Source organism: Perca flavescens, chromosome 23, assembly GCF_004354835.1.
Source record: "Perca flavescens isolate YP-PL-M2 chromosome 23, PFLA_1.0, whole genome shotgun sequence".
Classification (NCBI taxonomy): Eukaryota; Metazoa; Chordata; class Actinopteri; order Perciformes; family Percidae; genus Perca; species Perca flavescens.
In genome coordinates this window covers 23,429,301-23,456,982 of record NC_041353.1, presented here as the reverse complement: position 1 = coordinate 23,456,982, position 27,682 = coordinate 23,429,301, and the positions used below count along the sequence as shown (strand labels likewise).

Here is a 27,682-nt window from a genome sequence, read left to right as displayed (position 1 = left end):
TACCCAGATAGGGCTTGGAGCTTGAACAAACACACATCTAGCCACCCTTTTGAGGACACATGTAGGACATGATAAGGTCAATCATAGCCTTAATAATGGGAGGTTGTGGGTGGAGGCTGTGCGACAGGTGGTGGGCAAGGACCATCTCCCAGGCATCGATTAGATGAACATTTAGTCCTTTGAACATGGTTCTGAGCACCTTATCACGCTGCAGTGAGTACCAGTCGCTGTTGGTTATCGTCTCATAAAGCGTCAAAGCTTTGGGGTTTGCGGTCCGGATGATGACCACCATGCCCGGAGCCCTTTCCAGCAGCTGCTTCACCGCCCTGCGGATGCTCCGCAGCCGCCGGATGTAGACCTCAATGGGGAAAGTGCTAAAATGAGACCAGATGCCAAAAACTACAACAGTGTTGTCGCCCCCAGGTAAGCCATCTATTTCATTAGCAATGTAGCGAAGCTCACTGGTTGGGATGTTGGCAAAACGGATAGGAGGAGCGTGGCAGCGAAACTTCACCAAGATGTTGTTTGCATTGTCTAAGGCCATGAGAGGTCCACCTTGCCTCGAGCTGTGCAGGTCAAACTCCTTAAGATCTAAAAGTATTACAGAGGGAACAGATTCAGATCCAGTGGGAACAATGTCAAATGGTTGCAATGAATGCCTGTGAATCAGCTACCTGGTAGTGCTGCGTTGAGGTATTCAAACCACTGCCTGATGGTGGAGTCCCCATACATGTGGACCACTTTGCGTTTCAGACACTGACTGATGTCAGAGATGTTAAATTGTTGAACTGTGGTGCCACCTAGTGCTCGCCACACACCCTGGTAGTAATAGCCAGAGGGTCCACACTTCACACTGCTGTTCTTCATCTCTGAATGACCTGAAAGGAAGTAAAAGGATAAAGCCGCCTACACTTGATCCATGGTAAAACTACTCTGTGCTGGCTGTGGCATGTTTTCCTATGGGTAGAGGGCAGCGTGGCGCAAAGCTAAAAAAAGGCTCTAAAAGCTGCACTCAAAGTTCAAATTATTTAAACTTTATCCTTGTTGCCGTTAGTCTATATCCACAACGTTCCACTTCCGGGATTGCTCTCGTTCTGCCAGAAATTCTGCTGTCCGTTTTTGGATGTCCCATTACCTTCCCCTTTCTTTGTGTCGACATTCTAACCTCCGGTGGATTTATGAGGACTATGCTTAACTGCTCCTCAGTTCTCTGCAGGGTAATTCCAGACAGCTAGCTAGACTATCTGTCCAATCTGAGTTTTCTTTTGCTCGACTAAAACAACTTTTCAACTTTTGTTCCACCAAAACAAGTTCCTTCCCGAGGCTATTTTGCAGCGTCATAGTGGATCCACTCGGCGCTGAGCACCGCCCATGACCATTTTGATTGGTTTAAAGAAATGCCAATAAACCAGAGCATGTTTTTCTCCCATCCCGGAATGCTGTGTGGACTAGCCAGACCCTCCTCCACAGCGCTGTGGAGGAAGGTCTGGCAATGCGAGACTACGTTGCTGCTGACCTTTAAAGCCAAAAACAATGATGAGGTATACCTGTGCTGCGCTTTGCCTCTGTGCGTGCAATATTCTCTGCCTACCACGCAGTTTTACCTCTGATCATGTGTAGGTGGCTTAACTGTGGGGGTTATTTAATGTTTGTTATTTAATGTTTGTTATTGTTAAACAAATCCCATGAAAAGACAAAAACCAAGATAGAAAGGGATTGTGGAACCCTCTTATGGACTATCCTTATTCCTGAGGGACTAGATACTCTTAGTTGAGTAGTTGACTAAGACAGGTCATTCCTGTCTTAGTCGACTAAGATTCCCTCAGTCGATTTAGTCATTTTTTTTTATGATTTTCGATGCTGAATGACTTATTTCCAAGAAACTTATGAGCACATATATGGTAAAAACAAGATTTCAAGTGGTGCTTTTGCATCATTCTTTGTGGAAAAAACTGTTTTAGGGATTGGTCGATTAAATCAACTAATCAATAAGTTGAAAAAAATCATACAACTTTTAGGGGAATATGAATTTCTTTATTCAAGGACATCCCTACTAGATACACTGCTAACAGCTCCTCTCAAATTGGGCTGAATACATCTCTCTACAGGAGAATACTACCCAGAAGAAAGGGGTAACTACTGTTTTTTCCAAACCTGGACCCTATGTTCCTATGTTTTTGTGTCTAATGACTGATGGGAACAACAATCTTTGACATTGGTCCAGTATTAAGCGTGAATGCTTTAACCAGCAGCCACAGACCGGCTAATGTAACCCTATGGGGCAAATGTTCACCGTCAGTTTGGTCCACTAAAAGTGTATAGAGCTAACATATTTTCACATGTAAATCGGTAAACTATGTGTTTATTTCAACCAAAACTAGAGTTATGATGGTTGGAAAAGCGGAAAGATGACCAAAACCAGCTTTACACAGTTTTATTTTCTTTCTGTCGACTTTGAATGAAGTGTATTTTACGATGCTAAAATGACGGTTTATTTACATTGAGTCTGGTGGGTTTAGCGAATGCTATTTCACAGATGTTTTTATGTTTAAAAAAAGGATCTTATTCTTTAACAGAAAGGTTGACATCCTTAGAAATCCTTTCCATAATGTTGTCAGACACTTTGAATATTGATCTGAGCATGTCAGTGGCAAAACGCGCACTTTTGTGAAGGTAAATACAAGCTGGACAATTGTCCTATTAACTTACATTGTAGCTTGTTTCACCGCTGCCAACTGCAGCGATCTCTCTTAATACTGGACCAATGTCAAAAATTGTTGTTCCCATCTGTCACTTAGACACAAAAACATAGGAACATAGGGTCCAGGTTGGAAAAAAAACGGTAGTTACCCTTTATTTTAGTTTAAACCACATTTTCTCCCACCTGTTTTACTTTCGTTGTCTGCAGCACATTCTTCAGTGATGGCAGTAGTACAAATTTACCTGTCTTTTTTGGCAATACGGTGACTTTGGCAGGTCCTGAAGCACGAATGTACACTTTCATGTTGACACCACTAAAGAAAAACACACAATAAAACATATCTTACACACACTACAACATTAAAATAAATACAACAAAGGAGGACAGGCATTTTAAATAATTTCATTAAGTAAAAAATAAGCAAGCATTAAAACAGGAAAAACTGGGTGAAAGGTAATCATTACACAAAACTCTAGAAAAATCACTCTTTCTAAGATTAAGCTGCAATAATAATGAGTGCAATGACTCTCTACAGAACGTTGTAGCATCTTTTGGCGATCATGGAAGGCTTGTATCATGTGGATGCGTCAACACTTTTGTATGGAATGCCGTTTTATTCAATATTAAATAAATGAATAAATACATAAATAAATAAATGAATAAATAAATACATGAATAAATAAATAAATATGCCTTTGAAATACATTATGAAATAAATAAATGAGGCAATAAATACATAAATAATTAAATAAATGTAAATAGTCATATATAAATGAATCAATTAGTTAAATAAATATATTAAAAGGTTTTATTTCATAAGTCCACGTTTATTTATTTCCGTGAACTTTTATTTCCTAATGCCACATTTATTGATTATTATTGATCTATTTATTTCCAGTTCTTATATGCAAAGCAGGGGGCATGGCTATCTCTCACATTCACAACAGAGTCAGTAGCGGAGTGGCAATCGGGAGAGTCAGGAATTTTCCCGGCGGCAGCAGCCTCTTATTTCAATACAAACACAGGCTATATATGTGGCTAAGCTGCTACCTAGACGGTAAAACATGTTATTAAAACACAATGTACTGTAATAAGTAGCTAGAAATTATGCCACATGTCTACCACTTCGAAAATATGTTTAGATCCTGTGAAACTGCCATTTCGGTACTCTATTAAAAATTCCAAAATAAAAAGACAGGAAGTGAAAGGCAGGACTTAGGTTGTTTGTTTTGGTCAAATCTGTAGTTGTGTGTAGCCTATTGAGCAACCAAAGCTAGAAGTACACATTGGGTTATGAAAACATTACACCTAATCAGTTTAAAACTCAGACCCTCCGCTCGCCTTGTCTGGAACCTGTAAGGTAGGTCAGTGGCTTTCCTTTTCTCAATTTGGCCGGCTGTAGCATAAGTTATCTTGGCAGTCAGTTCCAATGCGCTCCTTGCGTTGGGCTAGTGTGGCTCATGTTGCTGTGCTGTGTCCGAACATTGTTGTCATTACTTAGAATTTCTCATGGGGGAGACAGAAACCACCCACTATAGCTTCAAGTGGCTATATGTAACTTTCAGTTTGTGTTGATTCTAGCGACCTCTTTGGACAAAAGCGGTAGTGTTTTTACCCCACCTGCTGTCGTAAAGCTCTTTTCTATATGGTGCTGTATTGCCCACTGTATAGTACTGATATAGTACGTTAGCTATACCGGGAGGTCATATAGTGGATATTTTGCTCAGACAGAAACTCATTCATTTACAATAAGATAATACGTTACAGATGCATCGTTGCATTTCCAGTGTTACGTACGTTAACTCCGCCTACTTTGGATGTCTCGTGAGATAAACCCGGTATCACTGTCACTGGGTCATGAGCCAAAGCATTAAGAGATTGTTGTAGCAACCAACGTAATAATAACTTAGATTCATGTCTATCTACTAATGTAAACTTGATTTGTCTACTGCATCAACTTACTGCTCTGTGGTAATACAACTTGACCTGTTAAGTTTCACCTTGTGTAAAAACTTAAACCGTAGAAGGCAACGGGTTTCCACACACATTTTTAATAAAGTAATTTGGGATAACAGTGTACATTTACAATAAAACTTAATGAATAACAGACAATAGTATCCAATGTTCTTAATGAAAGTCAACTTGTATGATTCAGATTGATTAGATGGATTTGTCTTTTAAACTTAAAGATCTTTAGATTGAATCTTAACAGCCTGTGTCCTGTCTCTCTGCTCCCTCACCTTTGAAAGAGCTTCTTCTCGTTGTCCGTGATGTTTTGTATGTATCCTCCCTTGGCGTGGTCAATCCTGGCATCACAGCTCAGCTTCTTTGGCTTGTAGCAGAACCAAGGCTCGCCTGTACGGAGGTCAGTGTAGTTGCACTGTGGCTGCTGGGTTGGACGTAGGCAGGCGTTACAGATGGTAGTTTCAGAGATTGAGCCTGAGCGGAAGAGGCTCACAAAGTAAATCCTGTCAGGCTGTTCGCTGGTCAGCCTGTTCAGCACTGCAACAGCCTCACTGGAGTGAACCAGTGTCACCTGATTGGATAGAGAACCAGAGTTTTTCACTAAAATCTACAGTTGGAGGCTGGAAATGAAACCCTGCTTTGGTCTGAAATTAAAAACGTTCCATTTTGTGTTCTTCCAGTTGTTTTTGTATTGTTGTTACTTGTCTTATTTTGCTCTGCCTTGTTTTAATGTTGTACCACTTTGAGTTTACTTTTTATTTGATTTATTGAATTAGTTGTAAAGAAAGATTCTCAGAATGTACAGGTGAAATGTATGTTAAATCGTATGCTTTAATAAAAAGACGTTTGAAAAAAACAAGAGTTCCATTTCTAAAATCACAAAGAATTTGAATTGGTAAACTTAGGGTTGGCACCAGGCAATATGACCTAGAGCTGGGTGGGAAATTAATTTTCCATGGGGCCACAATTTTGTATCAGTAAATATGATTTTTTTTTTTTAAAGCTGTGACTGGTAAGAGTAAATATTATGATTATGCAATGTAAAAGTGAAGCATGCATAATACAAAATGCCAATATTTATTCTATCACTATTTAATCAACATTCACAGAAGCAATTGTGAACAAAATGTGCATGTTTTGCCATTTTTAAAGACCAGCATTTAATCAATTTCATACAAAGTGCTATTGCTATTTTGTTTGTAGTCTAAGTAAATCATTTGCAGTTTTTCATTTGTTTTTTTCAGTGAGAGAAATCAAGTCTGTGTTGGGCTTGAACATGTGCACTAAAGTCAGGTTGAATGTCTGAGCTAGATGCGAAGAACAGCTAACAGGTGATTGTCAGTGAGAGGGGATCTGTATCTGGATTTGTTAAACTTGAATGTTTGTTCATATATGTAGGTAATACCAAAGAGAACCATCATCTTCTGAGCATGTCTCCTCATATGTGGAAAAGCAGTGATACTGACTTTAAGTTCTCTGCCAGCACTGTATCCCACTGGTATTTGGCAAGGCAGTTTACCCAGCTTCGCCAAAGTGTTGCTCTACGAGCCTGGGTAAACTGCCACCATTATCATTACAAAGTGCACATGTGCCATGCGAGAAGCAAAAGTTAACAGGTGTAGCAATAGTAAATGAGGGAGGGGGGGCTTAGTCAACAATCAGTCAGAAGAAAGATTAAAAACACCTACAGTCAAATCACATTTGACATTATAGTTTTAAGCATCACCTCAACCTGCGCGTCTCCTTCCCAGAGTAAAGAGAATACTGCAGAGTAGCTGCCATTCAGATGATCCACCACCTGTCCAGCCACACCTGCACCTAGCTTCTGGCTGTGCAGCCGGACGAGTAAAAAGTCTCCCCCAGACTTCTTAGGACGGCCCTGGAAATCCGACACTTTGATTATAACCTCCAGCTGATCCCCTACGTGCCACTGTCCTCCTCCCCTCACTGGGAGAATGGTGAAGGTGCTGTGGGCTGGGTCACTTGTATGCTCCAGGGAAAGGAGAGCCGGCAAAAGTGGAATTTCAGGCCAAGCTACAGAGTCTAGTAGGAGGCGTTCTTCTAGAGCGTCGTTAGCGGACAGTGGCTGGAGGGTGCAGGCGATGATGGTGGAGTTCACTTTATGCTGAAACTGCCAGGGGGTCTGCAGGGAGATGGTGACAAAGACAAATGCACTGAAAGCAAAATAACTAAATAAAGCAAAAATAAATCCACATTTCAAAACAATATAGTGAAAATTGACTGAAATTAAACATGTCAAATAAGGTCCACCTTATTACGTAGCACAAGGATTAAGACAGCCAAAACCAGAAAAAGGACCACGGTTCTGCAGACCCTTCTAATTCTAATACAAGCTCTGGCCCTCATGATAGTCTTCGTCTATGGCTGTAGCATAGCTATTAAATGGAATAACCGACAACTTGTTTTGCTAAATGAGAAAATCTCTCAAAACAAATAGTGTGACATATTAAACAAATAGAGTGACATATAAAACAAATAGTGTGACATATCAGACGTTCAATCATAGGGACGGAGCTAAATCCAGTCGCCCAGGAAATTCTCTACAGCGCTGCGGAGGAGTGTCTGGCTAGTCCACACGGCATTCAGGGATTGGCAAAAAACTGGTTTAGTGGCAGCTATAATTATTATTATGAATCATATTTCTGTATATCTGTGTCAGTGTCTCTGTGTCCCATCCGACAGCGGCAGATGGCCGCCACCAAGAGCCTGCTTCTGTCCGAGGTTTCTGTCTGTAAAAAGTATTTTTTTCCTCGCCACAAATGCAAATGGAAATTTTTGGGTCTTTGTAAATTATAGAGTGTGGTCTAGACCTAATCTATCTGTAAAGTGTCCTGAGATAACCCCTGTTATGATTTGACACTATAGATAACATCAAATTTAATTGAATTCTGCGACTGTTTTTCTGGATCCACCTCTTCGTACTGCCAATAACACATGGCTCTTTATTAGACAAATAGTCAGCTATTTGTTTGCTGAATTTCTTGGGGTTAAAGTATTAAACACACAATTACAACATGGTTATTATGTTTTAGTTCTCTATCAGTGAAGTTAAATGTGATGTTAATACAGATACAAAAAACTTTAGTCAAATTATTATTATGGAAGGCAAGCTCATTCATCATGATTATATAAATAAAAGCATGAAATAACATTGACATTTTCCACTGGTTGAAGAACGTATGATTCTCCTGTGGATCAACTTCTCTCAAGTCTGAGTCAACACATTTAATGTTATCTTTGCTGAGTGAACACACAGGCAGGATTTACTCTTCCTCCTCTTTGTGTCTTTTGTTTGGAAAGGTAACCTCTTCAAATGTGCATGTGACACCTACTTACCTCAATGATACTTTCATTCATTTGAATACATTTATTAAAGCCTTCAGTTGTTTTTGTTAGTGCGAGTAATGTCTGTGTTTGTGTGCATGTATGAAATTGTGTGCATGTATGAAATTGTGTTTTTTTTGGATCCTAAGTTCTTTCTCATATTTGCTGCGTCCATTTTTCCAGTCTGTGATACAAACACATCCTTTTTAAGTGTGAGGACAGCACTGTGGCTCAGTGAGTCCTCACAGGAAGAAGGTGGAGGATTGGGGTTCAGGTTTCTACCCTCTCTGTGTGGACATTGCATTAAAGGTGTACATACATACACTGTAAACTCTAGTTGTAATTAAACTTTATAGTGGTCAATACTTATTCTTTCATGTTTTGTGTAAAACCATATTCATTACTGAATCAAATTAGTTGTTTGTAATAATCAGCTTAAGTATGCAGCGAACGGATCATATGAAGTAGCGATAACTAAGGATGGTAAGTTTCTGTATGGGAGGGGCGGGGTCATTGGAACTGTTCTGCACTGAAGCGCTGCAAAGGCTCATGGGAAAAATTATATGTTTTACATGGTTTCTGTCCTAGTTAAAGTGTGATTTAATAATGTTCTGTTAATGTTTTGGGTGTGCATTATGTTATCTTGATTTTAGTTTTGTATGGTTGATTTAGTCTTCATGTTTGTCTCCATTTATTGTTGCACCATGACCAGGAACTGGGGGGGCGGGAGGACTGATGGGGTCTGGGCATTGAGGTAGATAACTATACCTGCAGAGCACAATCTGAGAATTGTTATCCTTTTTGTTTTACTAGAACTAATGTATTGAGTACAGTAGTTTAACTTACAGTTACATATTTATTATATTTCAACAAAAGTAATATTCTACTAATGACTTTCAGGAATGACTACTAATGATAACTAACTAATGATTTTCAGTAATGACTACTAATGATAACCAACTAATGATTTTCAGGAATGACTACATATACATATATATATATATATATATATATATATATATATATATATATATATATATATATATATATATATATATATATATATATATATATATATATATAAACTAGATTTGTCTGCATCAATTTACCGCTCTGTTAATTTTTACACAAATTTCTACTAAAGTCCTAGTAAAATTTCTAGTAAATTCGGTATAACAGGACGACACAGAGCCATCACTGGCTCCATGGTCGTTGCTTAAGGCTAGGGTAAGGATTAGGTAGGTCAGGGTTAGGTAAGAGTTAGGGTTAGTGACAGTGTTTCTTTCTGTTTCATTTAACAAAGACATGGATCACTTTGTAACCGTTGAGTGATTGAAAAGTACTTTCTGAAGAATATAATAATCAACTATATACTTACTTGAGTTTTAATCATTGCAGAATACTTGACTAAGTGTTGGAATTAATACGACTCAATAGCACTGAGACATTTCCCTTTATTTCTCTTTCCATTCAGGATTGATTGCTTTTCCTTTTATCATTTTAAGGCCTTTCTTTGCTAATACACTTCTTTTTTTTTAAATAAAAGATGCATCATCATCACAAAAAAAGCGGCAAAAGCATAAAAAAGCGACCCGGACGGACAGCAACTTCATGGTCGATGGGAAGACAACACAAGGTTTAATTACACTGATGTCTGTAAGTAATTCACTCGACTCACCAAAGAGAGAGAAAGTTCAGTACGGACAGAGGAAGATGAGTAAAATGAAAAGTTAACTTTATTTTGTAATTCTGTAACATTCATTCATCAGTTAATAGTATTGAAGTTTAGAAATTACAGTTTCAAAGTAGATCCCCAACACTGCTGAAATGTAATTGTCCGCAGTGGGTTCCTTAAAGGCCTAAAAGATAATTATAAATATCAAGCATTAAGACGTTGCTTTGCTCAGGAACAGCTGAGCAAAGCAACCCAGTTCAACTTTTTTTTCTTAATTTCATACCCAGTTCAACTAGTTTTTCTTAATTTCATACTCAATCTTCCTGCTAGTAAAGCCTATTGGAATATTAGAGAGAGAGCCCAAAAGAGAATAAGTAAAAATAGACACGGCTGACTGCTTAAATGCAGTGTTGGCCAGTCCTGCTTGATCTCACCTTCATTCTGTTTACCTGCAGGTAGGGCCAACCGCTCATACAAGAGTCAAACAATAGATGTTCTCTTTTTAAAGAGCCACATGCCATCATGCACGCACACCCTAGTTAATTACTGATGTTTACAAGTCATTCACTCGAATTAAAGGGAGAGAATACAGTACGTGCAGAGGAAGATGAGTAAAGCGGAAACATAAAACATTATTTTGTAATTCTGTAACATTCATTTATCACTAATTGAAGATTATTGAAGTTTACAAATTACAGCAGTTACAATTCTAACTCAAGTGGAATCTGCTGTTCAGCAAGCTAAACGTTGCAGCAGCTGACAGTGTTGCAGTGCAAGCTGTACAGCCCCATTTATAAGAAATACAAACGCCAAACTCGCCCAAAGAAGGCTGCCATGCTAGTGCTATGTCCTCTCGCAGCTCGGACAAACATGTAGCTAATTTCCGTCAGTGCCCATGCAGCCAAGGCAACTTGTAAATCTTGTAATAAAGTTGAACATTTTGCATGTGTTTGCCGCTGACTCAAAACCAGTGATGTGTATGAGATAGAACTGTCTACACTGACTGTGCTGTACTTGAGAGACCCTTGTCAGGACATCTGCTTCCCTTGCCAATGAGCTTAGACTAGTTGTGGATACAGGCTCTGCAGTGCCCCTTTTCCACACCACATCTACGATAGGTCCCACCTACTAGTCGGCTGGTGACATACACAAGGAAAATAACTCCTGTGCTTGGATGCATACACGTCACAGTGAGTAGAGGAGTTATGACCTCCTCATCCACGTTCTTTGTGGTAAAGAAGGGCACCCTTCTCCTAGGAAGAGATCTCATGGCTGCCTTAATAAACATCTGCATTCAAGGCAATACTGTCCGACCTCCGTCCACTGCTCCTCCTGGTCCTGTGTTGACTTCAGACTCTACACCTGCATTCTGCATCCCTGCTGCTCCTTACATCGGATGTGCACACAGCTTTGTGCATCAGGTGAAAATCGACCATACTGTCAAACCTGTATGTCAAAAAACTATGACCACTGCCTTTTGCTGTAAGGGCTTCTGTATCAGCAGAACTGGATCGCTTGCTGAAAGCTGGCGTCATTGAAAAGACTGATGCATCACTACTGTGTTTCACCTATAATAGTCACAGGATGGAAAACTGGTGGGATAAGAATGTGCACCGATCACCGTGAACCTAACAAATCCGTAGGTACAGACTACTACCCCCTGCTCTATGTGGATGAACTGTTTGCAAACCTACAAGGTGCAAAGGTGTTCTCTTCAATTGATCTGGCTAATGCATATTACCAGCTGGCCCTCTATGAAGATAGCTGAGACCTCACAGCATTCATCACACATGACATGAGGGGCTTTTCAGATACAAATAGGGTACCCTATGTCACATCAAAACAAATGATTATGGGAGATGTAGTTTTCATTGCATTTACCCAGATATGAAATTAACCACTGTTTATTCATGTATTTAGCTGTATGACAAACACTTTTTGTAGATCATTTGGTTAAATGATTATGCAGTTTGTTTGTTATGAGCCACCATACTGTGTACTGTCCTATCCAATCAGAATGCTCAGTGGCTCAGTTCACTTTTATCCCTGGTCTGTATTGGCTCTCGGTGGTCGAATATTTGGATTAAATGCAGTCTCTTACATTCAGTGTGATCATTGACTCATACCAACCCATACAAACCTTTGACATTTTTGTATTTATGTAGCTGTATCTTTGTAGGTCACTACATAATTCTTATGTTTTACACTTTTACACACTTTTGCACTGTTTACATGTTTAATGTGCCTTAAGTAAAACTTCACAATATTCTGTGCCAATGCTATCTAGGAAATATGGGTAGCCTATATTTTTGTTTAGTTCTACAGTATAGCACAACTATAGTCTTACCTTCGATCTGTTCTTCTGTGCTGACTCAGAAGGGAGTGACTACTGAATGTACAGTGCTTTGCTACCATGCTTGCTACTAAGAAGTGTTGTAATAATGTAAATGCTTACTGTTGAATTAAACTGCACTTGTTGAACATTCAGGCGTTCTTCTATTCACCAGCCTACACTACACAAGGTTTCTGCCTGTTTAAAATAAGTTTTTTCTCACCGCTGCTGCACCAAATGCTTGCTCTTGTAGGAATTGTTGGGTCTCTGTGAATTATAGAGTGTGGTCTAGACCGACTCAATCTGTTAAGATAACTTTATTTGACATGATTTGACACTACAATTAATTTGAATTGAAAATTGAATATAGTTTTTAAGCAGAGCTATTGATTAACCCCTATTTGCCACGGGGCGCATCTGGTTTCTGGGAGTGGAGAGGAAACCACAGCTGTGGACCTGACTGACTGATGTGTTGCATAAAGAAACAAGTTTATTCAGTTGCATGTCATCTCACCTTGTTGCTGCAACTTGTTAGAAGCATCCTGCCAGCAGTGTGATCACATCTTACTCTGCTGTTATTCCCTAAAAGTTGTCTGAGGAGCTGTATTAGGCTACTTACTTTGTACTAACGTTCTCCAAATTGCAATAGTATTATAGCCTGGTCCTACCAGTGAACCTCTGAGGGCTTTACCTCAGGGATTCACAGCTGGGATGTCGAGGTTAAAGACAGTTGTTTCTGGGACGTGGGTGTGTTCGCAGAGTCTGCCGATAGGAAGGGAGACACAAAGTCTGGATTATGGGCAATGGGGGCCTGTGATGGTGTATACTCTGCAGTCCATGTTCTAAGATGGAGCTCGAGAGGCTCAGAGTGACTCTGGACTGGAACAGAGGAAAGCTGTCGTTCTCTGATGCTGAGACTAAAGCACACATATACACCTACACACACATTTTCAAAGAGAGGCTGTTTCCATACCTTTTAGCTACTAATGAAATGAAGATATTACCAGTGAAGCTGTGTGTGACAATGGAACAGAGCATCTAGAGATAAAGAAGATGATTATATTCATGATGTTGTTTATTTCTTAAAAGGAAAAAATCACTGAATTTAACATCTTAATCCCCACCTGTCTTCCTGCTGTCTAATTATTACAGATACCTTTTTTATTTTTTCTACACTTTTTTTATTGTTATTCAGTTTGAAAATCTGGTTTTTGTTTCTGTTGTCGACGCCTTTTCATTCGCACAATTATTTCATTTAGTTTCAGATCTTTTGGTTCATTTATAGCAATTTTCTTTTTTGCCGATAATGTTTCATTTTAAATTGTTTTATTATTTGGACTTGGTGTGTGTGGAGCCATGAAGACCAGCAAACACTTTGTAGAAGCTGATTTGATCCAAATAAAGAGAAAAAGAAACAATTTATCAATAACTGCGTGTTTTCATGTTTCATTTTTCCCTTAACAACCTTTATTTTAAATTGTAGTCCTGATTATAAAGTTTCCTAACATTAAAATCAACGCTTAATTACATTAATGTTTACAATTTATACAATATACAAATTAATTATCCATAATATATAAGGCATTTTCTGTTGGAAAAAATTCTATTTAAGGTAGACGTCTCAGTTTGGAGTCAGACTTCAAATAATGTTGGTGAGTTAGTCACTGGATCTTTCTCTGCTCTGTTTACCTTCATAAAACAAAAATTGTCTCAAATACATATCAACAAATAAAAAAATATAATCACAAATGTCCCAAAACCCCAGAAACTGAAAGTAACATCTCATTTCTGATGACTGATTTGAATGTAATTAGTTCTGCAGATGTTTGGTCCTAAATCAAAGAATTGGACACATTCAGATGTTGACCTGATGATGGAGCTAGATTTAAAGTCAGAAGATCACCAAAGCCGGGCTCTCAAGTTTTGAACAGAATTCAGAGTGAGATTTTGGCAGCAGGTGTTTGGGTGGGGATGGGGGTCTGATCTGATAAATGACACATAAATTCGTACAAATAAAAAAATATTTATTAAATTCAGCATTTCTTTGTGCTGGATAAAATATAATGAAATAGCCTAGGCCAAAATGTTTTTACAATGGGGGCCGGGAGGTTGTGCAGTAAAAATAAAAGGAAAGAGAAAACTAAAAATATTCCAAATTATTATGGGTATTGTTATAAAAGTATTATGGGTAGGCCTATTATAAAATGGGTATCTTTATAAAAATATAAAACTGTCAGAGTAGCCCTGCAGCCAATTCAACATGTAGCTATAAGAATAATGATGATAATAATAATAATAATAATAATAATAATAATAATAATAATAATAGGCGCAAAAGCTGTGTTTCCTCGGTTTTTTAGGGCACTAGCGCCTTTTTTGCATTGAATACCAAGCTATTCAAATAGCCTAATAATGGTGGCATGCTTTTATAAATCTTATTTTCATGTTAAACATACATGTGGCAAAGTTAATCCTTAGGATTAACTGTATATGTGGATGGCCTTAGTGACTACCTCTCCTATAGGCCAGATAGCCTATCATCAGTGGGGATATATATTTGCTAATAATATGTTGGATTCATGTTAGGACTTTTTAAATTTTGAAAAAAACTTTTGAAAATTAACAATAATTTGGAAGCCCCCCTGCTTTGATTCTGAGGACCCCCTAGGGGTCCCGGACCCCCCGTTGAAGATCCCTGCTCTACTGAACTCAAGCAAACTGTCATACGCTCTCTCTCCCCTCAACTGGAACAGTGACAGGACGTCATCACTCGCAAAGTCATGGCAACCAGATAAACAACAGGGCGAGTGAGTACACCGGAGTACACTTGTCACTCAATCTTAGGCAAAGTCACAAACAGCGACGAAAGCTGCAACTTAAAATCCGTACTCACTCAGCCGGTGCGTGGCAGGCACTAGCGGCGCCAGGATTTAGGTGGGCCTCAGAAAACCCCCAGAAAACTAAATGGGCCAGTTAAAATAATACAAAAAAATGTATTCCGGTTCCCCCTACATTCAGACAGCCAGACACTAATAACGTTAAGACACTACTTGCCTTGCTGGTGTGAGGGGGGGGCTACAGGAGGACTTGATGGGGAGAGGGCGGCCGAGCTAACCTGACTCCGCCAGATGGATTGCTTCGCATTTGCTCGGCATATCCGTTGGAGAACTTTTGGGAAGGGGCGGAAAATACTGCTTAGCTGATTGGATGAACCATCTGTCTATCACCTATGTTGGTGATAGACGGGCCAAATCAACCAATCAGATCCACGAAGCGTATGAAAATACAACCACAAGCCCGCCCCTGCTGCTGCAGGCAAAGCATAGCTCGTTAGCTCAGCATGCAAGCAACATGTCGGTAAAGGAGATTTGTCGTTTGTGTAAAGAGAATTTAGGAATAAAAGGCACCATTTCAGGTTCCCGGACCATATTCCAAAAGAAGGATCCAAGAGAAAAAAAGCATTAGCGAGCGCGCTGTCTGAAAATACTGGTTAGCTGATTGGATAAACCATCGGTCTATCACCACCTAACCCACGTCAAAACCAACGCTGATTGGCCCGGTCGTTTGGCTAACGGCTCCAAATTTTCTCTATCTCAAGATGCCAGACTGATCTGCGAGTGGAAAACTGGAGCTCGCCAGATCAGGATGGTCTCACGAGGCTACGGCCGAGCATCATCACTCGTCACTTGTAAGCGCGTTACTAAATGGCAGGAGTTCCCTCCTCCTGCTCTTCGGAGTGTTTCTTGCTGTTGTTAAATGAAAACAAGCTGCTTCGCTTTGCGTTTCATATTAGCTAATAGCTACATTCTGGGTCTGTCTCATTGAGCTTGCTTGAAAAGCTTGCGCGTAAACGTCATTCATTTCATTGGATCGCTTGCTGGTGACGATGCAGCCTGTGGGCAGGGTTAAAGTGTTGGTTCGGAGTAATTTCACCCTAGGGTCTTTTGCACCATGACCTTGAGCCAAACACCCCCCCAGAAGCTTTTTTCACCTGGGTCTAACATTGGGAGAGTTAGCGTAGAGTAGCGTTATCAGCTGAATAGCTTAGCACAGAGGCTAATGGATCCGAAGTGTCTCTTAACATTTCCCCACTAATAATGCCCGAAATGATACCAAATGTCTACAGTAGTACATATAGGTTATGTACTCATAAAACGATGGATTGGAAAGTTTGTAAGTACACCAGAAGTTTATGAACACTTGCCTGCTCTCTTCTGCTCTCTGCTGCTGCTGCTGCTACCTGCAGTTAGACGAGTGCTTAGGGCTGTCTACAAATTACTACACCGAAAAGAGATACAACAAAAATACTTATTAATTTAATGATTAAATAAGGTAATGTCTCCAAACTTACCTCAATTATTACTTGTCTCCTGCTAGTTATACTACAGCACTTACTTTAAAAAAAGAAGTTAAATTAAAAAATCTTTTCGGTGTTGTAATTTGTAGACGGCCCTAAGCACTCGTCTTACAGCAGCAACAACAACAGCAGAGAGCAGAAGCCAGCAGGCAAGTGTTATTTACATAAACTTCTGGTGTACTTACAAACTTTCCAATCCATCGTTTTATGAGTACATAACCTATTTGTACTACTGTAGACGTTTGGTATCATTTCGGGCATTATTAGTGGGGTAATGTTAAAGAGACACTTCACATCCATTAGCCCCTGCGCTAAGCTATTCAGCTGATAACGCTACGCTACGCTACGCTACGCTAACTCTCCCAATGTTCGACCCAGGTGAAAAAAGCTTCTGGGGGGGTGTTTGGCTCGAGGTCATGGTGCAAAGGACCCTAGGGTGAAATTACTCCGAACCATCACTTTAAGAGACCACACATGGGGTAGAAGCCGCTGACTGGCTGAGAAGCTTTCACTCAAAGCTTTCTTGGGTCAAAACGGGCAGCCCCGGACCTAAAATGCCCAATGGCAGCACCGCGGGTGGTGGCAGGGCGTTCTGAACTCTATGGGGAACTCACTTGATTCCTCTACCTGTTCCACTGTTAAAAATAGCAGCGCAACTTGGTGGGCCTTATCCTGGTAATTTCTCTGCGTGAGAAATACAAGGTGTGGCGTGTGAGCGTGTGAACAGGTTGAAATGCGTGTGTCTCACGCCCAATGCGTGGGACTTGAAAGCCCTGCCAAAGCTATTACAATCCCGAGGGGAACCTGAATGTCTGTATAACGTTTCATGTTTAATAGTTGTCAAGATATTTCAGTGTGGAGCAAAGAGGCGGACAGACAGAAATCACCAACCATAATGAAGAGAAGGCTGCTTCAACAAAGAGAAGAGAACCTGTTTTACGAGACAAAGCTTTGCAAAAGTTTGTACTGAGAATTAAAAAGAATTGCCAGCACAGTGTAAAAGAGACGGAAAAGCTGGCCGAGAAAGAGAGGCTGAAGACTTTTAGATGAAAGCATCTTTTTAATTAATGTTAGATTCCTTTGTTTTCAGAAGGAGTCATATCAAACATCTGATTAACTGGAACTTGTTGTCACTTTACTTCATACAGTGTAAGTCCTGTTTGCAGAAAAGGAAATGTACTCACTATAAGCACAAACGATGAGAAGTGCTGGCATGACCTGAGTTTAAAATCTTAACTGTCAGCAGGTAAACTGCAGTCTGGAGGTTAAGGTCACTACAGGCAACCATCTTTCAACAACCCAAATACACATTTAGCTTTCATTTTACTACGCCACAACTCGCTGTCGCCAAATCGTCTCCGCTGTCGCAAAACCTCAACTGTGCGCATGCTAGATGATAGGCTTAAATGTTTCCCGACTTGACTGTTAAAAAGCAGATGATTGGCTTTCCAGCGGGAGGGGCGGGACATGTGCATACAACCGCCATCTTTTCCGTTACGGGTTTTCCTTATATAGTTGTATTGAGGATTGAGGAAGTGGCATGTCTCTTCTAAATAGTCTCTGGTGTATCACAGGTGATAGCCAGGGTTCAGTTTTGCATGTCATCTACAGTGAGATGAACATATAAAGGTGACCAGCAGAGGGAGCTGTTGGACTAGATAACGTGGAGCCCCAAGTTGCCACATCAGCAGTTTGAGGCGCCTGATTTCAGGTCTGAGATCTGTACAATTACGTCCTTCCAACAGGTCGGCTCGTTGGTCTAGGGGTATGATTCTCGCTTAGGGTGCGAGAGGTCCCGGGTTCAAATCCCGGACGAGCCCGCAGTTTTTAACCGGTGAGTTAAGAGGCCAGGACAGTCAGTTTCAGCATATCCATATAGTGCTATTATCCCCTAACTGTCACAGAAATCTAAACAGCTACCGTAAGTGTAAAGCAAATACACAACGCTGTAGCCAATGAGCAATACACTTCTGCAATCAAGTACATAACAACCACAATCATTGTCACGTAAATAGTCCAGACGGTCTCTCTGTATGAGGTGCCGTTTAGGCCATATGTCAAGAATACATGCACATAATCAACTTTTACCCCACACACACATGAAAAGCATGCACATAATCAACTTTTAACTCACACACTCATGAAAAGCATGCACATACAACAATTTCAGCTCACACATGCACATACAACGCTTTTTCTCACGCACAACACATTTGCAAACATTTTCAATGATGCTCTTTACAGACTGGTTTATGTCAAAGTTTAGTCAGGATACTGTTTTGAAACCATTCAAACATGCTTTTTCACATGCTATGAAATTGAATAGAACACCCAAAATGCAATTGAAGTAATCATTAACTTTACTTGTGAAGAACGTTGTATGGGTTCCATACATATTTTTGGGCAATTTGGAGCGTGCACCCCATGTAGGCTGAGTCCTTTGCACCGGCGTGGGTTTGAATCCGACCTGCTGCCCTTTGCTGCTTGTCATCCCCCATCTCTCTCCCCCTTTCCTATCTGTCCACTGTCACTATATAATAAAGGGAAAAGACCCCCAAAAATTTAATTAAAATAAATAAACCCATAGTTCTGATATAAAAAACTTTGTGAGGACAACACAAGAGTTAAAATGTACTCAAAGTAAATGTTACTTAGTTACTTTTTTAGTAAAAGCCTTTGCATTATTTATAACTAGTTACCACCAGCAGGTTGCTAGTGCCAACAAACATTAGCAATGTCATAATATTTCCCTGGACATTTCCCTGAACTATTCTTAATAAAACATATCATATTCCTGATATCAAAATACTGAGTGAAGTTTAGAATGAAGAGGCAAACATGACGATGACGTCATTCACGTGCATATTAAGTGATATGATTAAGATTATGATTAAGCTATATGGATTTACAGCTCCAGCGGAGAGGATGGCTTGTTTAGTTTTACAAGATCTTGTCCAAATTTCAAGACTCGTGGCAAATGAAGACAGAGTACAAAAAAAGCTTTGTTTGTAAAAAAATTTGCTATTTACAGAGTAGCGCTGTGGTTGTACACTGAAAACCAGATTTAGTTGTAATTAAACTTTTTAATGGTCACAACTAATTCTTTAATGTTTTGTTGAAAAACCATATTCATTACTGAATCACATTAGTTGTTTGTAATAATCAGTTTAGGCAGAGATAATTTAGGATGTTAAGTTTCTGTATGGGAGGGGCGGGGTCATTGGAAGTGCTCTGCCTGATGCGTTGCAAAGGCTCATGGGAAGAAAAAAACATGTTCTGAACGTTTTCTGTCCTAGTTAAAGTGTGTTTTAATAATGTTCTGTTACTTTTTTAGGTGTGCATTCATGTAATCTGGGTTTTAGTTTTGTATGGTTGATTTAGTCTTCATGTTAGTCTACATTTATTGTTGCACCATGACCAAGACCTGGGGGTGGGATGGAGAACTAATGGGGTCTGGGCAGCAATGTAGACCTAGGTCTAATATACCTGCAGAGCACAATGGAAAATACAGTCTGAGAATTGTTATCCTTTCTGTTTTATTGGAACTGATGTGCTGAGTACATTGTTCTTGAAATTAGGTTGTCATAAGGATACAAACATATTTAGACTAGTTATTTCTGTAGTATAGATAGGTATAAGCCAGTCAATATTATTAAACAACATGACTTGAGAAACTTCAGTTTACTAGTGATGGCGAACTGAAGCGTTCTGAAGCAGTGAAGCTTTCAAGCCAATTGTATCGAAAAAAGGTTCATTACTCGAAGCTTCAGAACTCTTTGAGGACATCTGGTGGTGAAGTTAGGGATAGCATTGTGTCACTAACTGTTTCACAGTTATTAGTCATGAATGTCTTTAGAGTAAGCCCGACCCAACCCGAGCCCGTGCGCGTTGTGTCCGAGCCCGGCCTGGCCCGATACATTAACTGGAATCATGAGCCCGATTTCAACCCGACACTTTTTTAATACGTCTGACGTTCTCATACAATTCAGAATTGTTTGAACTGAAGAAATCTGTTTAAAATGATCTTAATGAATAATGCAACAAGGACGAAGCATGTAAACTGCGCTGTTTGTTTATTCAGAATGGAACGGATCGCAAATGGATCTGAATGAAGAAACGTAAAAAAAAAAAAATAACTCAACGTATTTCTCTGTGAGGGCTTGCCTCGCCCTGTTTGGAGAAGTAACAAAAGAGGATGTTGACGGCTGACTATCATCTTTTCTGCCACGGCGAGCCTGCTTCATGTGTCTCTTCATCATCCACGTCCCCGTTTTATTTGCTGCTATAGGCGACAGCGTGCCGCACTTAATGCCCTCAACAAAGCCGACACATATGTTGTCATTACCACGACTTGTTTAAAATGGTTCCATACCTCCGACTTTCCTCCAAACTTCCTCAAAGGTAATTCTCCTATTTCTGATTATAACATAGCTTTCTCCCCACCCAATTAGGCTATAGTATAAAACACAAAAGCTTGATCAAGGGCCCGGCCCGGCTCGGCCCAGGATAGTGGCGGAAAATAACGGCCCGGCCAGAAAGTCTGGCGGGCTTGGGCAGAGAATCTAAACTCTACTTTAGAGTTGAAGATGAATACATTTTGAATATGAATTAATTGATAAATAAATAATGACATAAATATGTGGGACCTTCCATAGCCTAAATATAAATGTAATTGCCTTCTCCGCCAAAAAAAAAAAAAAAAAAAAAGAACTATAAAGTTAGGATTTTGGTTGTGAACTGTCTTGTGTTTGTAAACAAATACATCAATTTGGGAGGGAAATGAATGAAGAACACATTGCACACACTTATTTCTGTGATTATATTGAGTACGTAGCCTAGAGCAACATTGTCTCCTCAGCCAAATAGGTGAGATAGGCAGTGCAGAAGGCGCTCTAAACTCTCTTTTATAAACTCTCTACTCACTATAAACTAGGCTACTCGCTATGAACTTTCTACTGGCTATAATACTCTCTCTATTCACTATAACTCTCCTGACTCTGTTGACTCTCCTACTGCAACAACCCCAGCCCTGTGTCGCGCTGCTCGCGCAGCTTTTGAATTAAACTTCGAAGCAGTCACGTGGGTGTGTGTTATCCCAAAACGAATCAAGCTCCGATACAAAGCTTCATTCCAAATTGGTTCATGTTTTCGATACATGCCTCGAACAAGGGGGTTCACGGGTAACATCACTAACATGCAGTAAAACTGTCTCCTGAGATAAACTATCCATGTGGGACAGTACATTGGAATATTTCAATGTTTTATGTTGATTGTTTTCCTTTCTGTTTTTTTAGAAACCAATGTATTGAAATACATTATTCTTAAAATCATACTGTCATAAAAGAAAAACAATATTTATGTAAACATATTATTTATTTAGTAGTGCTAAGTAGTCTAATGTTTTCTATTTGTTATGTGTCTTTGCATGTTTGACTTAACATGCTTATTTTAGACAACATGACTCCAGAAAAAACATAACTTAAGTTTACTTCTGTAATTTTTTAGTAATGTCTACTATAGTAAACTTGATTTGTCTACTGCATCAACTTACCGCTCTATGGTAATACAACTTGACCTGTTAAGTGTCCCCTTGTGCAAAAACTTTAACCGTTTAAGGTAACGGGTTTCCACGCAAATTTCTAATAAAGTCAACTACAACAGTTTAAAACCGTGCGGTGAACAATAGACAGCATGCAAGCAGAGCAGATTGAAATATCGCCTAGCTTCTACATGTTTTTTAACCTATACCATTGCATTGTGTGTGCGAGGTGAAAGTGGTGTATGTGCAGGGCTGGTTCTAGCCGGCAATATTAGGGTGGGCAGCCTGGGGGTTGGTAGCACAGAGGTTAGGTAAGTGCTTTAATGGCCAAACGGGTGCCAGCTTCCAGGCCAATGTCACATGGCACAAACATTTGACCTGATCCCAGCTGGCCTGGCAACCCAAAGGCCAACACATTCATACTTCCATCTCGTAAAATACGGACGCTTGGTCAGGTGCCTCTTTGGCGTTGTTAAAAGTCTCCTTTAGCGTCATATCTAAACACGCTTTATCTAAATGCGCTGGGTCGGGATTATTGGCGTTTTGGCGCAGTTAGGTTACCCAACCACCCACCTTAAGCAGAATTTCAGACTTTCATACTACTCGCTACCGTTATCACTCTTAATACTACGTCATCTTCAAGCGCCGTGTAGCTGCTGCTCTGCCCGGTGCGTTCCAAGGGGGTAAGCTTCGCTTCAGAACTCGAGCCATCATGGCGCCATTTTGTTGCTAACTGGCCATCACCTCCTGTTAGCATTCCGCTGACCGCCATTTTTTTTTTTACGTCACTTGACTGCGAATAACTTTACATCAGAAATGTTTGAAGACTCTATTTGTCCGTTGTTTAGTTCTAAAGAAACACGACAATGTATAAAAGGCTCCATTACCTTGTACCTCACGTTATGGCTCCGTAGCAGACGTTTTTGTAAAAATAAGCTAACGATTGTGTCATAACCAAGTGACTTACTGTCGCATAGTAGAGGAATTACCGTATAGTACAGGAGAAGCTCGCAGGCAGTTTCGACTTACATTAGCTGTTTAGGTTTAATTACTAATGTTAACTAGCATGTTAGTTAGCAATAATTAGCCTGTGCCCATGTTATCTCCTTACATACACCTACACTCTCCGTATCTGTAAGATTGGGAATGATTGAGATTTCTCTCGGCACAGCTACCAGAAGACTTACAACTTTCAGACACGTTGCTCACGTCACATTCTCTCAGTTGGAGGCTGCGCAGTAAAGCTGGCCATCACCGGAAAAGTGTTTCTAATAGCCTTCACTGGTCTCCGTCCAGAGCAACGGGGTCTATTGGTCCATTATATACTGTCTATGTGCGTTCTTCACACACGCTGAGGGGCGCTTTTTGTGTCGTATCTGACGCCGACAGCCACTGCCCAAGCGTCTGTATTTTACGAGTTCGGAAAGAGAACAGGTTGCAAAAGCATAGGATGTATTTTAACAAATTTGAGGAGACCTGATGTGGGGGTCTGGGGTAGAAAATCGTTAGCATTTAACACTTAGTGACCTGCATTCTGTTGAATTTCCATGCACCTTTTTGTGCATCAATTTATGCCGGAATTGTCTTTATTTATGTAAAGGATAACACAGGGGACAATTGAAAATATAAATCATAATGAAATAAGGCTCTCAGGCATTCTGTATTTCTTCTCAAATATTTATTGTCCTGTAGATCTAATTTGTGATGTACTGTATGTATCTCCGTGAACCATCACCTTATCGTGGTGGAGAGGTTTGTGTGTCTCTGTGAACCTGAGGGCTGTGTTGTCTGGAGCTTTGTGCTCCTGGTAGGGTCTCCCAAGGCAAAGTGGTCTCAGGTGAGGGGCCAGACAAAGAATGGTTCAAAAACCCCAATGAAGAAGCAAGGTAGAGATGGAGTGACCCTGCCCGGAGGAAGCCCGGGGCCCCCGTCTGGAGCCAGGCCCAGACGGCGGGCTCGTCGGCGAGCGCCTGGTGGCCGGGTTTGCCACGGAGCCCGGCCGGGCACAGCCCGAACAAGCGACGTGGCTCCCATCTCTCCAGCCCATGGGCCCACCACCTGTGGGAGGAACCGTTGGGGTCGGGTGCGATGCCACATGGGTGGCAGTGAAGGTCAGGGGCCTCGACGGACCAGACCCGGGCGGCAGACGCTGGCTCTGGGGACGTGGGAACGTCACCTCTCTGTGGGGGAAGGAGCCGGAACTGGTGCGGGAGGTGGAGCGCTACCGGTTAGATCTGGTGGGGCTTACCTCACGCACAGTCTCGGTTCTGGAACCATACTCCTGGATAGGGGTTGGACTCTTTTCTTCTCCGGAGTTGCCCAGGGTGTGAGGCGCCCGGGCGGGTGTGGGGATACTCACAAGCCCCGGCTGAGCGCCGCTGTGTTGGAGTTTACCCCGGTGGGACGAGAGGGTCGCCTCCCCACGCCTGCGGGTTGTGGGGGAAAACTCTGACTGTTGTTTGTGCATATGCACCAAACAGGAGTTCGGAGTATTCGGCCTTCTTGGAGACCTTGACTGGAGTCCTGCATGGGGCTCCAGTGGGGACTCCATTGTTCTGCTGGGGGACTTCAACGCACACGTGGGCAATGATGGAGACACCTGAGAGGCGTGATTGGGAGGAACGGCCTCCCTGATCTAAACCAGAGTGGTTGTTTGTTGTTGGACTTCTGTGCTAGTCATGGATTGTCTATAACGAACACCATGTTCGAACATAGGGATGCTCATAAGTGTACCTGGTACCAGAGCACCCTAGGCCGAAGGTCAATGATCGATTTCATAATCGTTTCATCTGATCTGAGGCCGTATGTTTTGGACACTCGGGTGAAGAGAGGGGCAGAGCTGTCAACCGATCACCATCTGGTGGTGAGTTGGGTCAGGGGGTGGGGAAGACTCTGGACAGACCTGGTAAGCCCAAACGTGTAGTGCGGGTAAATTGGGAACGTCTGGAGGAGGCCCCTGTCCGACAGACTTTCAACTCACACCTCCGGCGGAGCTTTTTGTGCATCCCTGTGGAGGCTGGGGGCATTGAACCCGAGTGGACAATGTTCAAAGTTTCCATTGCTGAAGCTGCGGCGAGGAGCTGTGGTCTTAGGATCTTAGGTGCCTCAAGGGGCGGTAACCCACGAACACCGTGGTGGACACCAGTGGTCAGGGAAGCCGTCCGACTGAAGAAGGAGTCCTTCTGGGATATGTTATCTCGGAGGACTCCGGAGGCAGTTGCAGGGTACCGAAGGGCCCGAAGGGCTGCAGCCTCTGCCGTGAAAGAGGCAAAGCAGCGGGTGTGGGAGAAGTTTGGAGAAGACATGGAGAAGGACTTTCGGTCGGCACCAAAGTGTTTCTGGAAAACTGTTCGCCACCTCAGGAGGGGGAAGAGGGGAACCATCCAAGCTGTGTACAGTAAGGATGGGACACTGTTGACCTCCACTGAGGAGGTAATAGGGCGGTGGAGGGAGCACTTTGAGGAACTCCTGAATCCGACTAATCGCCCTCTATGTTAGAGGCAGAGCTGGAGGATAACGGGGATTGTCGTCGATTTCCCAGGCGGAAGTCACTGATGTAGTCAAACAACTACACAGTGGCAAAGCCCCGGGGATTGATGAGATCCGTCCAGAAATGCTCAAGGCTCTGGGTGTGGAGGGGCTGTCCTGGTTGACACGCCTCTTCAACATTGCGTGGAAGTCTGGGACGGTGCCAAAGGAGTGGCAGACTGGGGTGGTGGTTCCTCTTTTTAAAAAGGGGGACCAGAGGGTGTGTGCCAATTATAGGGGTATCACACTTCTCAGCCTCCCTGGTAAAGTCTACTCCAAGGTGCTGGAAAGGAGGGTTCGGCCGATAGTCGAACCTCGGGTTGAGGAGGAACAATGCGGATTCCGTCCTGGTCGTGGAACAACGGACCAGCTCTTCACTCTCGCAAGGATCCTGGAGGGAGCCTGGGAGTATGCCCAACCGGTCTACATGTGTTTTGTGGATTTGGAGAAGGCGTATGACCGGGTCCCCGGGAGATACTGTGGGAGGTGCTGCGGGAGTATGGGGTGAGGGGGGTCTCTACTCAGGGCCATCCAATCTCTGTATGACCAAAGTGAGAGCTGTGTCCGGGTTCTCGGTAGTAAGTCGGACTCGTTTCAGGTGAGGGTTGGCCTCCGCCAGGGCTGCGCTTTGTCACCAATCCTGTTTGTAATATTTATGGACAGGATATCGAGGCGTAGTCGGGGTGGGAGGGGTTGCAGTTTGGTGGGCTGGGGATCTCATCGCTGCTCTTTGCAGATGATGTGGTCCTGATGGCATCATCGGCCTGCGACCTTCAGCACTCACTGGATCGGTTCGCAACCGAGTGTGAAGCGGTTGGGATGAGGATCAGCACCTATAAATCGGAGGCCATGGTTCTCAGCAGGAAACCGATGGAATGCCTTCTCCAGGTAGGGAATGAGTCCTTACCCCAAGTGAAGGAGTTCAAGTACCTTGGGGTTTTGTTCGCGAGTGAGGGGACAATGGGCGGGAGATTGGTCGGAGAATCGGCGCAGCGGGTGCGGTATTGCATTCAATCTATCGCACCGTTGTGACGAAAAGAGAGCTGAGCCAGAAGGCAAAGCTCTCGATCTACCGGTCAGTTTTCGTTCCTACCCTCACCTATGGTCATGAAGGCTGGGTCATGACCGAAAGAACGAGATCCAGGGTACAAGCGGCGAAATGGGTTTCCTCAGGAGGGTGGCTGGCGTCTCCCTTAGAGATAGGGTGAGAAGCTCAGTCATCCGTGAGGAGCTCGGAGTAGAGCCGCTGCTCTTTGCGTCGAAAGGAGCCAGTTGAGGTGGTTCGGGCATCTGGTAAGGATGCCCCTGGGCGCCCTCCCTAGGGAGGTGTTCCAGGCACGTCCAGCTGGGAGGAGGCCTCGGGAAGACCCAGGACTAGGTGGAGGGATTATATCTCCAACCTGGCCTGGGAACGCCTCAGGATCCCCCAGTCGGAGCTGGTTAATGTTGCTCGGGAAAGGGAAGTTTGGGGTCCCCTGCTGGAGCTGCTCCCCCCGCGACCCGACACCGGATAAGCGGACGAAGATGGATGGATGGATGGATGGATGTATCCTGGAAGATGGACTCTCTGTGAAACACAGAACTGATGCAGCTGATCATCTCACAGAACTTTATAAAACATCTTGGACTCTATGTACTTTATTATATTGTTGCACTTTATGAAAATAAGCGAATAAAGTAAAAGCGTTCTGTAAGTTAATAAAAAATATCACTACACCACTGAAAGTTGTGAACTATACAGAATAGATTGATTTAAAGACTATAAAATGGCCTCATAACTTAATAATAAAACAGGCTATTGGTAATGAGGAGTTCATTTGTCAACATGTAGTATGCCATCTGTTTGATAGAATGTTTTGATAGCATACCTGATGAAGTGAAACAGCCAAAAATGTAATATCTAAGAAATACATTTGATTTATACAATCTTCCTGAAGTGTCTTTGATGCTGTGGTTCCAGGGCTCTCAGGTGCCTGGTGTACGTAGGTGGTCCATGACTCCCACCCACACAGCAGGGTGGGGAGGACCACGGCTCTGTAGGCCAGGAGTTAGGGCTGGGCGATATGGAGAAAAATCAAATATCACAATATTTTTGACCAAATACTTCGATAGTGATACCGCAACGATATTGTAGTTTTGACTATCGGTGCTTTCACAAAATATTTACACAAAGAGATTTTTGATAAATAATCATCAGTAATGTGGATATAATGACTATGTGGGTAAAGTTGAATAATAGA

At 41.9% G+C, this 27,682-nt stretch overlaps 1 protein-coding gene and 1 non-coding gene across 2 annotated transcripts; one reads left to right on the top strand and one right to left on the bottom strand.

Moving 5' to 3' along the window:
• Window positions 1-37: 37 nt before the first annotated feature.
• Window positions 38-27,437, bottom strand: LOC114550541 (NXPE family member 3). The gene is made up of 7 exons (XM_028571350.1): window positions 27,425-27,437; window positions 22,802-22,833; window positions 6,393-6,809; window positions 4,942-5,237; window positions 2,944-3,014; window positions 675-869; window positions 38-591 (listed from the first exon to the last, which is right to left on the bottom strand). The coding sequence occupies exons 1-7, from the start codon at window positions 27,435-27,437 to the stop codon at window positions 38-40; spliced, it is 1,578 nt and encodes a 525-aa protein (XP_028427151.1).
• On the top strand, window positions 18,124-18,195 carry trnap-agg (transfer RNA proline (anticodon AGG)). Its single transcript has one exon. It is a non-coding gene; the product is annotated as a tRNA-Pro (tRNA).
• Window positions 27,438-27,682: the final 245 nt, after the last annotated feature.

Coding starts and splice junctions, on each gene's coding strand:
- LOC114550541 (XM_028571350.1), bottom strand. Junction 870..2,943: donor CGTATTGCCAAAAAAGACAG/GTAAATTTGTAC, acceptor CAGGTCATTCAG/AGATGAAGAACAGCAGTGTG. Junction 592..674: donor CCTCAACGCAGCACTACCAG/GTAGCTGATTCA, acceptor TAATACTTTTAG/ATCTTAAGGAGTTTGACCTG.